The sequence below is a fragment of the Conger conger genome, chromosome 8 (assembly GCF_963514075.1).
Source record: "Conger conger chromosome 8, fConCon1.1, whole genome shotgun sequence".
Taxonomy (NCBI): Eukaryota; Metazoa; Chordata; class Actinopteri; order Anguilliformes; family Congridae; genus Conger; species Conger conger.
This window is the reverse complement of record NC_083767.1, coordinates 40,957,204-40,973,599: the sequence shown is the minus strand read 5'-3', so window position 1 is coordinate 40,973,599 and position 16,396 is coordinate 40,957,204. Positions and strand designations below refer to the sequence as shown.

General features: G+C 43.6%; 1 protein-coding gene across 1 annotated transcript in view; it reads left to right on the top strand.

The window, feature by feature from the left end:
* LOC133135745 (IQ motif and SEC7 domain-containing protein 3-like) overlaps positions 1-16,396 on the top strand; it is a 59,217-nt gene that overhangs the window by 26,133 nt on the left and 16,688 nt on the right. Inside the window, exons 4-5 of the mRNA XM_061252993.1 lie at positions 7,658-7,780; positions 15,709-15,875. Of these exons, the coding sequence (XP_061108977.1) occupies positions 7,658-7,780; positions 15,709-15,875 (290 nt within the window). The remainder of the gene's footprint in view (positions 1-7,657; positions 7,781-15,708; positions 15,876-16,396) is intronic.

The following is a 16,396-nucleotide window of genomic DNA, read 5'->3' as shown; positions in this document are numbered from 1 at the left end:
GAAGGCCTTCGCTACATCAATATCTCTACCTTTGAATCTCTGAACCGTGACCGTGTGCACATAGGAATAGAACCACTCTGCGAGGGGCAGACAATCCCACAGATGATGCATAAAGACCCATTTAAGAACAAGGCAGAGCAGGTTTTTTCCCTGAGGATCTGTGATATTGTCATTATTAAACACCATTAGGGAAGTGGCGGGTGCATCTCTGGAGCACTCTCTCTGGGTGCGTTGCTATCCTCACCATCTCTGCGAGTGAAAGCCACTTTTCACCGGCGCTTATAATCAATTTACTCCACACCGCCATCAGATACCACTTGTGCATCCTCTACCTCGGTTTGAAGAGCAGGGAATGATTGGAAGCTGCCATGGTAACGCAGACCCCCTGGGTGTTTTCACGGCAGTCTCTTCAATTTAATGCCTTAAGGCAGGGGTGTCAAACTCCAGTCCTGGAAGGCCGCAGTGCCTGCTGGTATTTGTGGTTTCCTTTCAATCAGCAGCCAATTAAGGCATTGAGAACAAGGTGTGTGGACTCTTTAGCCAATGAAAGACTTTGAAATTCATCTCTCGTGCTGACACGCACCAAAAACCAGCAGACACTGTGGCCTTCCAGGACTGGAGTTTGACACCCCTGCCTTAAGGTGTGAGATCACACATACATTACTGTGCAAAAGTTTTAGCAGGTGTGAAATAATACTGTAAAATAAGAATGCTTTCAAAAATAGAAATGTTAATTGTTTATTTTTATCAATTAGCAAAATGCATGAACAGAAAAAGTGAATGAACAGAAGAAAAATCTAAATCAAATCAATATTTGCCTTTGCCTTCAAAACAGCATCAATTCTTCTAGGTATACTTGCACACAGTTTTTGAAGGAACTCGGCAGGTAGGTTGTTCATCTTGAAGAACTAGCCACAGCTTCTGTCTCTTCATGTAATCCCAGACTGATGTTGAGATCAGGGCTCTGTGGGGGCCTCTAGGACTCCTTGTTCTTCTTTACACAGAAGATAGTGCTTAATGACATTGGCTGTATGTTTGGGGTCGTTGTCCTGCTGCAGAATAAATTTGGGGCCAATCAGATGCCTCCCTGATGGTACTGCCTGTGTTTCTCAGCATTGAGGAGACCATTAATTCTGACCAAATCCCCAACTCCATTTGCAGAAATGCAGCCCCAAACTTGCAAGGAATGCCTCCACCATGTTTCACTATTGCCTGCAGACACTCATTCTTGTACCGCTCTCCAGCCCTTTGGTGAACAAACTGCCTTCTGGTACAGCCAAATATTTCACGTTTTGACTCCAGAGAACCTGCTGCCATTTTTCTGCACCTCAGTTCCTGTGTTTTCGTGCATAGTTGAGTCACTTGGCCTTGTTTCCACATCGGCGGTATGGCTTTTTGGCCTCAATTTTTCCATGTAGACCACTTCTGACCAGACTTCTCCGCACAGTAGATGGGTGTACCTGGGTTCCACTGGATTCTGCCAATTCTGAGCTGAAGGCACTGCTGGACATCTTCCAATTGTGAAGGGAAGTAAGCATGATGTGTCTTTCATCTGCAGTCAGTTTCCTTGGCCAACCACTGTGTCTACGGTCTTCAACGTTGTCCATTTCTTTGTGCTTCTTCAACAGAGCTTGGACCGCACATCTAGAAACCCCTGTCTGCCTTGAAATTTCTGCCTGGGAGAGACCTTGCTGATGCAGGAAACGACCTTGTGTCTTGTTGCAGTGCTCAGTCTTGCCATGGTGTATGACTTTTGACATTAAACTGACTTCAGCAACCTCACCTTGGAAGCAGTTTGGCTGTTCCTCACCCAGTTTTAACCCTCCTACACAGCTGTTTCTGTTTCAGTTAATGATTGTGTTTCAACCTACATATTAAATTGATGATCATTAGCTCCTGTTTGGTATAATTGGCTAATCACACACCTGACTATATGCCTACAAAATCCTCGACTTTGTGCAAGTGTTCCTAGAAGAATTGATGCTGGTTGGAAGGCAAAGGGTGGTTACACCAAATATTGATTTGATTTAGATTTTTCTTCTCTTCACTCACTTTGTTAATTGATAAAAATAAACAATTAACATTTCTATTTTTGAAAGCATTCTTACTTTACACCATTTTTTCACACCTGCCTATAACTTTTGCACAGTACTGTATGTGATTAGAATTTTCTTCTGATGAACATTCTGATGCAGAACAATCATGGCTGGTTATTGAAAGCAGTGGAGTTCTAGAACACTGATTTTTTGAATCTTGAAAAAACAAAGAAATGAATGGTTCTCCCATCTCTGACAACATGGTTCACGGTGCGCTCTTATCTACCACATATTGCCATCCCTGGAGAAGTGGTACCTGACAGTGTTCATTCTCAGGATGAGTTGCCACAAATTGAATTGGAGGGCATGGAGGGGTTTACTATCACCCTGTATATGTTCAATAACCTGCCCAGTGAAAAGCTGGACTTGTCCCTGTTTTCTTGTAGTGCATCAAAGTACGTTTCAAACCAGGATCTTTTGAAGTTTGTGAAGTATCTCATACCATCTTGTCTGATAGTACATTATCAGCAAAACACATTAGTTTGGCTTACATAAGCGTACACTTTGAAGGTTATGCAATCATACAGCGGAATATTTCATCAGTTCAGGTGTAACAGAAATAGCTTATCTAAGGGATTTCTGCCTCAGTATTGTCAGCTCACATCTCCAACTATGATCCTGAACTGTGCCACAGAAATATAAACACTTTTTGTGTGCTTGTGTACATGTGTGTGTGTCCGTGTGTGTGCAGTCATGTGTGCAAGTGATGTTGTATGTTGTGCACTCGAACCAGGGTGTGCCACAGACCAATGGACTGAAACAGGTCACTGCACTAAGTCCTGCCTCTCCACATTTAATCTCACCTCTCTCTCTCTCTTTCTCTCTCTACTCTCCTTCTCTCTCTCTCTCTCTCACCCCCTCTCAAATTATTATAACACTATCTAACATAATGATAACAACTAACATAACAATGTGTTGATTCTACCCATGTGTGAGTGTGCATGTTTTTCTGTGTATGTGCATGTGTGTATAAACTATGTCAGTGTGTGTCTGTGTGTGTTGCGCACTGTAGTATTGTGTTTGTGTACTGTAGTACTCTCTTTCTCTCTCTCTCTACTCCTTCTCTCTCATCCCCCTCTCACTCTCTCAATCTCTCTACTCTCCTCTCTCCATTTCTCTCTCCCTGTCTCTCTCTCACACTAATCTCCTTTTCTCTCCTTTCTCTGTCTTCTCCTCCCTGTACTCTCCATCTCACCCTCTCACAAGTATACCCAAATCCCAACTCTGCTCCAACTCTGTTAGACATTCAGTACACCTGCCTGGAACAGGATGTCTCAGCACTCCAAGGAGAAGCCTGCCCCTTTCACCGAGGTGCAGATCTGAGCCTGCACCATCCTGCCCCTTTCACCGAGGTGCAGATCTGAGCCTGCACCATCCTGCCCGTTTCACCGAGGTGCAGCTCTGAGCCTGCACCATCCTGCCCGTTTCACCGAGGTGCAGCTCTGAGCCTGCACCATCCTGCCCGTTTCACCGAGGTGCAGCTCTGAGCCTGCACCATCCTGCTGTCTGAAATTTTCATACTCTGACTCGTCTGTCAATTTCACTAGAACAAGAGACACGTTTCAGCAGTCAGTCCTCCGACTCAACGATAGTCACTCACACTTTCACAGAGAGCATCTCCAAAGAGCATCTCCGTGCCCCCCGCGCTATCTCCTCTGCTCTTGTTGATTGGGGGAAAGGAAGGTTTCATTAGCTCGCAATTTCCTCATCAGTCCCTTCCAGCAAACACCGCTCCATCTGGTTAGCTTTTCCTCGGCTAGTTGACGCCTCGTGCTCAATCAAGGTGCTCGGCGCGAACGCGAAAACGTTACAATCCGCGCAACATCCGCCAAAACCTGCTGATTAGGAAGCTAATCAGACCCTGCACGGCCCCCCGGGGGGGGGGGGAGGGGAGGGGGTCTGACGGCTGTTAGGCAGATTGAAATCGCGCATCTCCCCGAGTCTCTCATTAGACTGCTGAAGGCTGGAAGCGGCGAAGGCGAGCGAGAGAGCCATCCCTCGGAGAACGACTGCTACGCTACACACGGCTCCCCCCCCCATCCCCCTCTTCCCCCCTGCTCACTGCTGCAGTATCTTGCATCATTTATAGCATCTTTGCTGAAGCGCAGCCCCCGGTGCAGTGTGCAATGTACAGTAGAGGACTGACGATCCGCTCGACAGGGGCTCTCCCCGCCCTGTGGCTCCCAGCTCCCACAGGCTGTGTGGTGCTAGAGACCTTCATTTTACTGATGTTCCCCCCTTCCTTTCTGCTCAAGCTCCTTTCACAAATGGGGTTGTGGTTTCCCTGATTGTACCTCTCATGATTGCTCTACATTTAAGTGAGCAAGGAGGCCTCTGCCTGTCAGACAGATGCAGCTGCTAACTGACAGACTTCAGGTTCAGTGACAGCCGAGGAATCGGCCAAGGAGGGAGCAGCTGCACCAGCGCCAATGATTACAAATTGTTAACGGACAGACAGGAAAGAATTCCCAATGTAATGGAAAATAGCTCGAATGATGGCGAGAAACCCAAAGCCAAGTTCCCGTCCCAGTGCAATGACATTAAAAACAGCCCAATTGGATGCCCTTTCCTGGCTGTTACACATGAGGGGGAGATAATAAACACTTTCAGTGAATGTGCAGTTTATTTCAGGTGTCCATGGGGTGAGCTGAATAAAGCACTATGTGTGTGCGTGTTATTAAAACACTCTTTCTCTCTCTCTCTCTCTCTCTCTCTCTCTCTCTCTCTCACACACACACACACACACACAGGCATATATTCACATACGTAGAAACACACACACAAACACATGCTCATACACACCCATGGGCACACACACACACACACACACACACACACACACATTCTCTCTTACTCTCTCTCTCTCTCTCATACACACACACACACACACACACACACATTCTCTCTTACTCTCTCTCTCTCTCTCTCATACACACACTCACGCACACACACACACACACACACACACACACATTTCTCGGTGCACAGCAAGGAGTCTGGAGTGAATTGGGGACAGTACCATCCTGTCAGAGAGCGACTGGGTGTGTGTCCTGGGGCTGTGTCTGTATAGGCCCTGCTGTGTGTACTGGGGACCCTCTGTGTGCGCTGTGGCCTGAAGGGACTGTGTCTGAGCGCTGCGTCCTGGAGGGGCTGTGTCTGTGCTGTAAACAGCACTCCAAAATGGAGAGGCTCTCTGGTCCTGGGTACAGCTGGGTACAGCTGTGTGCGTGCTGCTGTTAGCGTGCTGCCGTTAGCGCTCCCTCGTCCTGATCCCTGTGGACGATGCGCTCAGCCTGGACTCTCTCTCCGCTCCAGTGCTCATCCAACACACCTGCAGCTCCACAGACACGCAGACTGCAAGTCATCCTGCAGAGAGGCTTTTCTACAGACAGAGAGGTGGATGAACAGATCCATAGATTGCAGATTTCTGTTTGCGGATACGTTGTATGCTTATTGCTGTGTGTGATTGAAAGTGCCTTGTCATATCAAAAAACAATTTCCTTTCTTATGTTTCCTGAGCATACCAGTAAATTATAAGTGTAAGGTTGATTCCTGACTTAGCTTTATTTAGTGATAAACTACAACGCATTGCTGTGAGTACAGTAATGACCGCTATTTCAAATAATGATTTTTGTGCTCAGAATGAGTTTGGGTAAATTAAATGATTAACATTAATCCAGTGCCCAAATCTACAGCAGGTCAATTTCAGCAATTGAAATGTCTTGGATTTAAATGTAAAAGCTAATATGCTAATATAACACTTTATGACACTCACATATTGTTACATAATGTGAAAAAAAAGTATACGCAAGGCCCCTGGGTTTCAGCTGGTAAATGTAGATGCTATTTTCAGATGTGGCAGGCAGCATATCCACTTTGACAAATCCTGCCTTATTTGGATGCTCCACAGATACCATGGTCGCTTGAGTGTGCCTAACACCTTGACATCGGGGCAGGGTACTGACCCAGAAGAAAGCAGTAATCTTATTTCCTCCGGAATGTTCTTCAGGTCCACTTCGCATAAACATTGGGAAACAAACTTCACTGGATTCCTAAAAAAGTGTGATTCCTAGTATGTTCAGTGCAGTCAGTGAGCATTTACACTGTAATCTGCCGTATCAAAAAATTTACTGAAAGATTCAAAACTGACAGAATTGATTTTGTATGGTGAATTTGTTTCAAAGGATCACAATGACACTTTTACCTGGTTAAATAAAGGTACATAAATAATTGACTGACATGTACATGGCATATCCATTTGAGCCCCTTAGGCTTAATCTTTGACTGTCCTCAGTTGAATACATTTCTGAGTAAAATATCACACACGCACGCACACACACACACACACACACACAGGCGTGCACGCACAAAAACACATTAAAATGCGCGATGACCCTTTAGAAAACACTTTTATCCAGAGCGACTTACAAAAGTGCAAATTACATACGATGTGCTAAATGTGTTAAATGGCATGAGAGTTGTTTGTGAATTATGAAATGAAATATCTGCTGACATTGTATATTGCGGGTGAATGTTTATACTTCCATCTGGGACCCAACCCCAAGGCTACCGTTCCCTGAAATCACTGTTTACACTCCCATAAGATTATCACTGTTGATGCTGCATTTGAATGCTCAAATGCGCTCACTAACCCAGAGCTCGGAGAGGAGATTTTATGATGGGATTCTGTCTTTCACAACATTGGCTGTGTTTAAGGGCTACTTTGTGTTTGTCTGCATCCCTTGGATAATACTCTAATATGTGTCAAAAAATATTAAAAGCCAAATGACAGAATTGAAAAAGATATCTACTAGCGGTGTAAAGAAACTGCATTACCTATATCTTTTCAACTGACAACATTTTCTATTTCTATATTTGGAAAGTTTCCAGAAATGTATACAGAGAGGTTGGTCTGTTTATCTGTGCAATGAATGAAAACTGTTATTTAATAAATATGATAAATATAAACTGCTATTTAATAAATTCATCTTTCAGTGTATTGAGAAATTAATTAAAATACACCAAGTTACTCAATGCATCGCAGAAAATTCCTGTTCTTTCACTTTCTGTTCACTGCTCACTTTGCCAGCATGTGTTCTGTAAATCACTGGTCAATTTTGAGAAGAGGAAAAAAATCAGTATCAAGGGCATTATCTATGAATGATGAACGGCTAATTTGTAGCCTCTCCTGCAATAATTATTGACGTACAATTTAGGAGGCGGAATCCGGGCCGTGTTTCACCGAGCTGACAGAGCGAAGGCCTAATTTTACGACGTTCTAATCAGGGCTGTGAAGTTGGCCACAAAATTCCCCCCCATTAAAATTGCATTAAGAGACTGTCTGATAAAACATCAACCACGGCATGACAGCACCACCCCTGAGACCTGCAGAAAAGTCAGGACTTTAGTGAGCACTGTCAGATGTGCACTTACTGCAGGAACACCTTCCGGAAATAGTTTGAGTATTAACCCTGTAAAGTGTGAGAATATGAGATGAGAATGTTCTAGACTGCTGGTTGTTTCTGAGTCTTCACTTCGCCCCCTCCTGCCCCTCTCTTCAGCTGTGTGGTGGATGAGATGGACTTCTCCGGGATGGAGCTGGACGAGGCCCTGCGGAAGTTCCAGGCCCACATCCGGGTCCAGGGAGAGGCCCAGAAGGTGGAGAGGCTCATTGAGGCCTTCAGGTGAGACGGCCCGCTGTGGGGTTTTCGGCCTCCCGCACTCCCTGCATCGGCCCAGCCTCAGGTCCCTTACAGTGAATTCACATCACTGGAGTGGGTGGGAGGGAGAATTTGGCCTGACTAAGCGGGGGAAGGGATGGCTCTGATGAAGAACAAACTGGTCAAAACATTATCTTGCTCACTTTAATAAAGATATTACCAGGGAGAATTAACAGCTGTGTGTGGGCCCTGCTGAAAACAAAACAGCTCAAGCATAGTTTTGTTGCTGGTTGACCAGTTCAGACCAGTTCCATACTGGTTTGACCAGCTCAAGCTATGTTGTGAAACAGCTGGTAGCTAGTCATTTCAAGCTGGTCACAGCTGGATTTTACACCAGGGGATATTACTGTCTAGCTTTGCATCACTCTATTTGGTCAGTTTCTCAGCATGGAATATTGTAATGATCCACAACTGGGGCAATCTAACTGCTCTGCTAGAGGTGAACTCATCTCTCACCATGTCTCACTCAGGAGACCCAGGAGTTTAAGCCTCTCCAGACCATCACTCACCACAATATGTTTAATTGCATAACCAACATTGCATAATAGTTCACTTGCACTTATGTTTTAGTGATGCTGCATTTATACATGCTTGTCTTGGATTATTTTTATCCACATCCATTGCTCATATCGATCAGATGAAGGCGCTTATGTTTCTCCTGCATAGCAGGTCAGTCTGCACCCCATCCTGTGTTGACACCTCCCCAGGGAGTAAACAACCAGTGGCAGTGCTGACTTCAGGCCTGGATCGGCCCAGATCTGGCCCGGAGTCACCTGCTATCTGGGTCCCCAGCCCCTGAGTCTTGGAATATTTTCCCTCAGTGGGACCTGCCCTAAGTCGGTCAGGAATGGGATCTGAGAATGGGTGTCCCACACGTGGGGGTATCAGTAAACATCCCCACTGCACTACTGAGTCACAAATACTCCAACCAACGACTTCTACAGTGATCTCCCTGACAAGGGTGGTCAATGCATTTCAGTCGTTTTGTGTTCTTTTTGAAGGAGCCAATTAGCTTATTGACTTTGAAAATGGCCGTGGCATATGCGCATCTTTTCCCCTCTGCTGCCGTTCCGCATCGCGCTGCACGGAGACAAACATCCGAACAGAAAGCGCAGCTGGTTTAAAAATAATTCAGTGTTATATAAGCGCCGCCTTTTTCCCCCCTTTTCGGCTCCTTGCCTCTGTTGCCTTTGATGTCTCTGTATGAAAAAAGTACTTGAAAGCCCAGAAATGTAAAATCAGCCAATAGGAGTGGGCCTATCCTCTAATGAATGCTCCATATGTTTGTGCACTCGTTTCTTTTCACTGAAAACGTCTTTGAAATTCGCCAGTGTGCAGGAATAGCTCCACTGTTCATCAGTGTCATTCGCCACGGTAAACATTATGTAAAAATATAGATTATGTAGAGCGGTGTGTAGGCGAATTTAACGGTGAGAGCCAGCTCATTAATTATTTGTCTGAGCTTAACGAAACATGCCAAGAAAAAGTATTTCCCAAAGAGAGAAGGGCTCTGTTCAAATCAAAACCAGGAACACATACATAAGTCATTAACCTGAAATGTGTTTCTTTTTAGAGCACGTAATTCATTTTGATCAACTTGAGTTGTTTGCAGAGCTCAAGTTCACAGTAAGTAAGTAAGATCCTGCGTTGATTTCCGTTGCCTTCTCAAGATTCATTACTGAAGCGAGTAATTGCTCTGAAATGGCGGTTATAGCATGCATAAGCAATGAGATCTCCACTGTTAAAATTCATCCACTTAAAAAAGCCCTGGGGTTTGGCGCTCTGGGATGCATACATGTGAAATGCACACATTTAAAAGTAAGATTGGAAGTGTACTCAGGTAACAAAGTCGGCCAGACCTCTGAGGAGACGTGCGGGCTGACAGGGGGCGTGTGAATCACTGCTGCTGTAGATGATGATGCATTCTGGGATGCATCTCCCGAGACCCACTTTTCTCTAGTCAGTTGAAACAAAGAGGGGAATAAAATCACGTTTCATTGAGATGCATTGAACCAAAGTGCAGTTAATTCATTAATGTGAAATGTTTGTTTTTGGGGCTTGAAGGCTTACCCCAGGGGACCCAGAAGTAACAGCGTAGAAATGTTCTTGCTATTCTGTGAACGGAAGTGCTGCATTTTACTCGCATTAACTTAAAGTTTCACAGTATACCTACTCTAGCAATGCGAGTCAGGTAGCTTTTGTGGTTGAAGGGCAATGCTCTCAATTGGTTGAACAGCATTTATATTAGTGTTCATGTCATGGACAGATATTGAATGAGTCTGATCCCACTCCACTTGAATGTTGAAACATGCTGGAGAATGTTGCCACTTATCACTGACCGTGAGCTATTCATTGAGAAAGACCATAATGGCAGAATGAAAGGTGGTCACATGTCCTCAGCAAGACCATGTCATTGGATAAATCATCTCTAGGGCCTGTTGGAGATGTAGTGGTAAAGTCACTCTGATGGAGGGACAGAATGACTTAACCCCTTATTTTGTCCTCGTGTCTAAAATGACCCTGAAAACTGCACTGAAAACCCCTCAAATATTATTTTTTTCTGTATTAAAAAACTCAACCATTAGAAAAAAGTTGTATTCCTTTTATTTTTTTATTTTATACTTTGTATAAAAGTGTGCACCATCAGGGTGCAAAAACTGTTTTGTTGGCGTTATTAAACCTGCAGTTATGAAATCAGTGCCATCTATTAAAACAAACCAAATAAATCTATTACTGTTGGCTGTTATGCCTTTTTCGTAGTAAAAACAGGTGGCGTAGACTCTTTGGACTGTGAAGTGGAAAAATTATTCACCAGCTTATTCATCAGTGCCAGGTTGTTTTTACATGAAAAATATTGATTCATGGATTCAAAGAGGCTTTATCACAGGGGAACTGGTGTGGGTGGGTAATTTCTGCCCGGATTCTTACAAACTATGAAGACCACGCAAGTGTTAATGCTCGTCCTGGAGTGCCACAACAATGTTTCACTGCTGACTTTTCAAAATATCTACAAAATATCATTTGGAATTGGAGTCTAAATCGATATACATTTTTAAGAAGACCAAATTAGTACAAACATAAGACTTTTAATAACCCTTTAATAAAACTTTAATACCAGTTTAATAAGCCTTTAATAACAATTTAATAAGACATTAATAAGACATAATGCAGGTTTTCAGAAGTTATTCTTACAGGCCTTCTTTACTCTGGGTAAGACCGATTAGCATTCTTCTTCTGTACTGGAGGACCTCGCTGTGTATCACTAACCTGCCTACACTGTCCAGATGTGGGGTGGCAGAGTAGCCCAGTTGTATGGTTTTAGAGTGGCCACTGTAGAGTCGCTGTTTTAAGCCCCCTTGAGCAAGGCCCTCAACCGAAAACAAATTCTCCTGAGGCTTTACCTCTGATCTCCCTCTCCCCCCAATTTCAGCTGTTCTTCCCGGCATTTCTCCCAGCCTGTCCTTGAAAAAGAGAAACACACTCTCAGTGGACCTTCCCTGGTTACATAAAGTATAAAAACACGCTTGTGTCCATGCCCGCTGGAGTACATCCTGTTCGCCTCAGGAATACATTCACCGGGCAAAGCTGTGCATTCAAGCACCACTCCTGAAACTGCCAGCATTGAAGATTTAAGGCCCGGGGAATGAATTGCATCAAAGACGATACTGACCATCCCATTTCACACGACAGAATTAGTTAGGTTTTTGCTGCTACACGCCCCCAATCATAAATCCCTTGTCCCCCATCAGAGAGCATCTGAAGCAAATATCTTTCACCTTTGTCTTGAGTTTAATCTTCCCCACATGGATTGGCGGGGAGGAGTGGACTGAGAGAGCTGAGAGAGCTGAGATAGGAGGCTCTCACATGGCTCTGTGAGAGATAGGAGGGATAGTGTAAATCACAGGGTTCTGGATGAGAACACCCCTGTGATGTAAATGCAGAAAAGTGGTCAAGAGGTTCAGCTGTTTTTTTCAGACCAAATGTCAGAATTGGGAAGAAATGTGATCTAAGTGACATTGACCTTGGGATTATTATTGATGCCAGACAGGATGGTTTGAGTATCTCAGAAACTGCTGATCTCCTGGGAGTTTCACGCACAGCAGTCTCTAGAGTTTGCAGAAAAAATACATGCAGTGAGCAGCAGTTCTGCCAGCAGAAACATTGTTAAGAGAGTTAATAACCACACATTACAACAGTGGTATGCAGAAGAGCATTTCTGAAGACACAACTCGTCAAACCTCTAAGTGGATAAGCTACAGCAACAGAAGTCTAATAAATACCTAATAAAGTGCTCAGTGAGTGTAATTTTCAGACAGTTATTTGTGAGATATAAAATTATATTTTCAATGGCTACATAATACAACGGCCAAATATTTACTGTATGCCTGCATTCAATACTGACACAGAAACTGTGAGGAATAGTTACTCAACATATGCCTCTCTGATTCTCTGATTCTCTGATTCTCTGCCTCTCTGATTCTCTGATTCTCTGATTCTCTGGAATCCGCACAGGGACATCGATGAAACCGCTTCTCCTCACCGCAAGTCATTCCTCTTTGTGCCAGTGTACTCAATAAAACTTTCACTGTAGTATAATCAACTTTTACAGAGTGCATGTGGTCCCAAGTGGACTCATTATGTACACTACTGAAGTTGAATTAACACTGGGCATTCCACTGTGCACATATTCAGCGAGTTTTTTTCAAATTCTATGATTGTAATGTGTCCATTATCAGAACGCCCCAGAGATACAAAGCCACGTATGTGCTCGAAATCCGAAAGCCGAATCGCAGGAACGTGTGAAAAGCAAACCTTGTCATTACCTCTTAGGGAACAAAGGCTTTGTCGTGCCGAAGAATGGAAGGTGGGTACCTGTTTGCGTTTGCAACTCTCGCTCCTAATGGGCTGTTTTGATTGTGCTGAAGAGCGTAATGAGACAGGGGAGAGCGGGGCTCGGCGGCGGTTGAGTGGGAGGCTGGTATCATGTGAACGCGGTGCTGCGCGAGGCTCGGATGATGTCGTGCGCAGTCCCAGAACAAGAGCCGGGGAGAGGGATGACGAGCTGCGTCGCTTCTCTGCGATCACTTCCCCCGCCCTCAGTTAGCGATCTTCAAGGGAAACGGGAACCTAATTTTCAGCTGTAATTGTGTGTGTGTGTGTGTGTGTGTGTGCGTGCGCGTGTGTGAGTGTCTGTGTGTGTGTGTGCGTGCGAGTGTGTGTGTGTGTGTGTCAGTGTGTGTGTGTGTGTGTGTGCAGTATGGATAATGGATAAAATACGTGCAACAAATAGTCCAGAGCTTTTTGCAGTCTGACAAAGAGAAAACATCAGTAAGACAGATATCATGATATGCAAATGTCGACAAAACCCACACATTTTTATGGAAATCACACATTTTTGTTGACACCAGTTTATTGTCTCAACATCAGTTTTGATGAGGCTATTAAAGATTGAGTGTATGCATAACTGAGTGTATGCCCATAGGCCATTCCAGGGTAATTCGGGGATTGTTGAAAAGTTGTGGGATGATGAGCGATGTTATATTTTTCTCTGTTATTCATTTTAGCATGTTTCCATTCACACCTTCTGCCCTAAACATAAAGGAGACTTTATTGAGCAGTAACTGGTAAAGAGAAACTCTGTGTAAGTCATGGCTGTCTCAGCCCTGGACGATGCTATATTGTAGTTCAACCGTAACACTTTGATTTGGGGATCATTGTGACTTATCTTTCAGCTTACAAGATGCCATGTCGTAATGTAATGCACCTTATTGCGAAATAAGTTCAGCGAATGGTGTGGAATACATGCAGATTATGCAGTATATAAGGAGCTTTCACCTCTCAATTCAATCCATTGATCCATTGGATATTATCCTTAATTTAAACCTCCAGTAAGGCCAAGCACACAGTGGGAAGACTGATGCCTTAAGATGTTTTCACAACGCAAGTGAAATTTTGCAACATTACTGCTACCATAGATACATTTCCAGGTGTGACAGACTGTATTGGATTTATTTCAGAGCTGATAATTTCAGTAAAGACTATGCACTGTTCAAAGATAATTCCTTGTAGCTATGGAGAAAAGATGAAGGGGCTTTCATTATCCCAAAGGGCATGTCATCCCCTTTTATGTCCAGAGTGCGTCATTTCTTTGACGCTTGTTCCGCACTGTACAGCATCTCTTATGTATCCACTTTCCTGTAGTTGTCATTGATTTTTCCATTGATATTTTGTTGTTGCCAATTGGCCTTTTATGATTTCATCTCTCCCGAAGCTGAAAGACACTTAATTATTCTCTTTAAATTTTTCCCTTTTGGACAGTTTAGATGTGCCAATATTTTAGAGGTATAATATTATTAATAATAATAATAATAATAATAATAATAATAATAATCCAGGTTGAGAAGCCAGGTGAGGAGTTTCCCCATCTGATTTGGTGTGGAAACTGTTCACACAGTGGTTCTCATTGGATTCTGTGAGATTGAGTTCTATTCATGTGTACATGATTTTTCACTATTCGCCAGATCTGTATATTAAATTGATGTGTATGCTTTTCTCATGACAGAGTAGTGGCAAATATGCATTATACAGCAATAACTATACAGTAACTAGCTGCATCATTACGTTTATTTTTAACTGAGCAATTCAAAACGGTGGTGAATTTTGTATGGATTTGGGAAATGGACTCAGACCTTACAACATCACAGAAGCTGGGGAGGAAGACATTAACAGTTTTAAATGAAAATTACAACCCTGGTTCTGTCAATCAGCTCGTAGATTTCTGACAGATGCCAAGATTTTTGATGCATGAGAAGTTTGCAGTCCCAGTGCAGATATCCGCCTTGATTCTTTTCCAAGATAAGGCTTCAATTCACAACTGAGAAAATGCTCAAATGTATTTTAATCAACAGCTGATAAAAAGGTCTAAGCTTAACACAAATAGCCTCACACTACTTGTCAGATCTCAAAATCTGTCATTGTCTATAGATGTGTAACTGAAAGTTGTTAAATTTAACAACAAAGTTCAGCTTTTTTCCTTTCGTCAATGTAGCTGCTCCTGTTTATAATTAAATGCCCTTAGTTTTATTATTGCTGCAGGTTTTATTATTTTCACCTGAAAATATTTTTGAACAGGCTGCTCATTTCAAATCAACAACTCCTATCTCATAAAAGAAGAACTTACGTGCTTGTTTGTGATGGACATTTCAATATATTGCCCCATTGTCTGACACACTACTATGAGCTAGTAAGTGATCAATGAAACAAACAGCACACTGTCAATCTCCTCATGAGTCTGATTCAGGAGTAATTGAATTGTTTTCTGAAAAGAGAGCCAAACTAGCTGAAGGATTACTTGACTCGTGGCTTAAATTGGAGGTTCTGCCGACGAGACCAGCTCCCAGCTTGACATGGTTTGGCATGTTTTGAAACTTCTGGTATCAGGTCGATCAGCTACCAGCTCAGACAACCTACCAGTACTAGCTGGTTAACTAGCTTGTACCCAGCTAGACCAGTTTATGACCATCTTGACCAGCTCAATATTCAAGCTGGCATAGCTGGTTTTTACAGCAGTGAAGGTTAAACATGTTATGTCAACATCAAAGGGTAAACATGTAACATCAATATCAAGGGTAAAGGGGAATTCATATTTCATGATTCATGAACTTAATTTACCATTGGCATTAACATAAAGATGCTGAGGGTTTCTTTTGAAGTCTGTTAGGCCAAACGACTCTTTGTGCGTCATTTAGAGACATCAGGGCTTCTGACCATCCATCAGTAACGGGCTGGGAATGAGAGCAGGTCGTCGAAGTGAACCCGATTATTTATCTGAAGCCAAATCACAGAGCTTCACCTGTGTTCTTCCTCCTCCTCTTCCTCTTCCCTTCCCACAGTCAGCGCTACTGCATGTGCAACCCCGACGTGGTACAGCAGTTCCACAACCCCGACACCATCTTCATCTTGGCCTTCGCCATCATCCTCCTCAACACGGACATGTACAGCCCCAACATCAAGCCCGACCGCAAGATGATGCTGGAGGACTTCATTCGCAACCTGAGAGGTGAGCCTCATCCTGGGAAGGACGGGTAGCAGGTATCGCTCTAGCCAGCCATTCAGTCACCTCATTCGACTGATTAGCTAATCATGGGGCGGCCTGTAGCCTAGTGGTTAAGATAAATGACTGGGACAGGCAAGGTTGGTAGCTGGTAGTTCCCTTGAGCAAGGCCCTTAACCCTGCATTGCTCCAGGGGAGGTTTGTGTCCTGCTTAGTCTAATCAGCTGTATGTCGCTCTGGATAAGAGCGTCTCCCAAATGCCAATAATGTAATGTAAAGTCATGTCTGCAAAACAAAATTAGTAGAATTGGGTGTTACAGTGAATGGTGGATTGTGGTGCAAATCAGAATTGTGTTAGGGACAATCTGCCCCACGGGAAACATCCATTAACATTTTGACATTTGATGGAATCTGTCAAATGTGAATCAACTGTGTCTGTGTTATGTCTAGAGGAAGCATGGCAGGGAGCCAATCAGAGCTTGTCGACCTTACATAACATCACAAGGCTGAACAATTTCTGCAGTAAC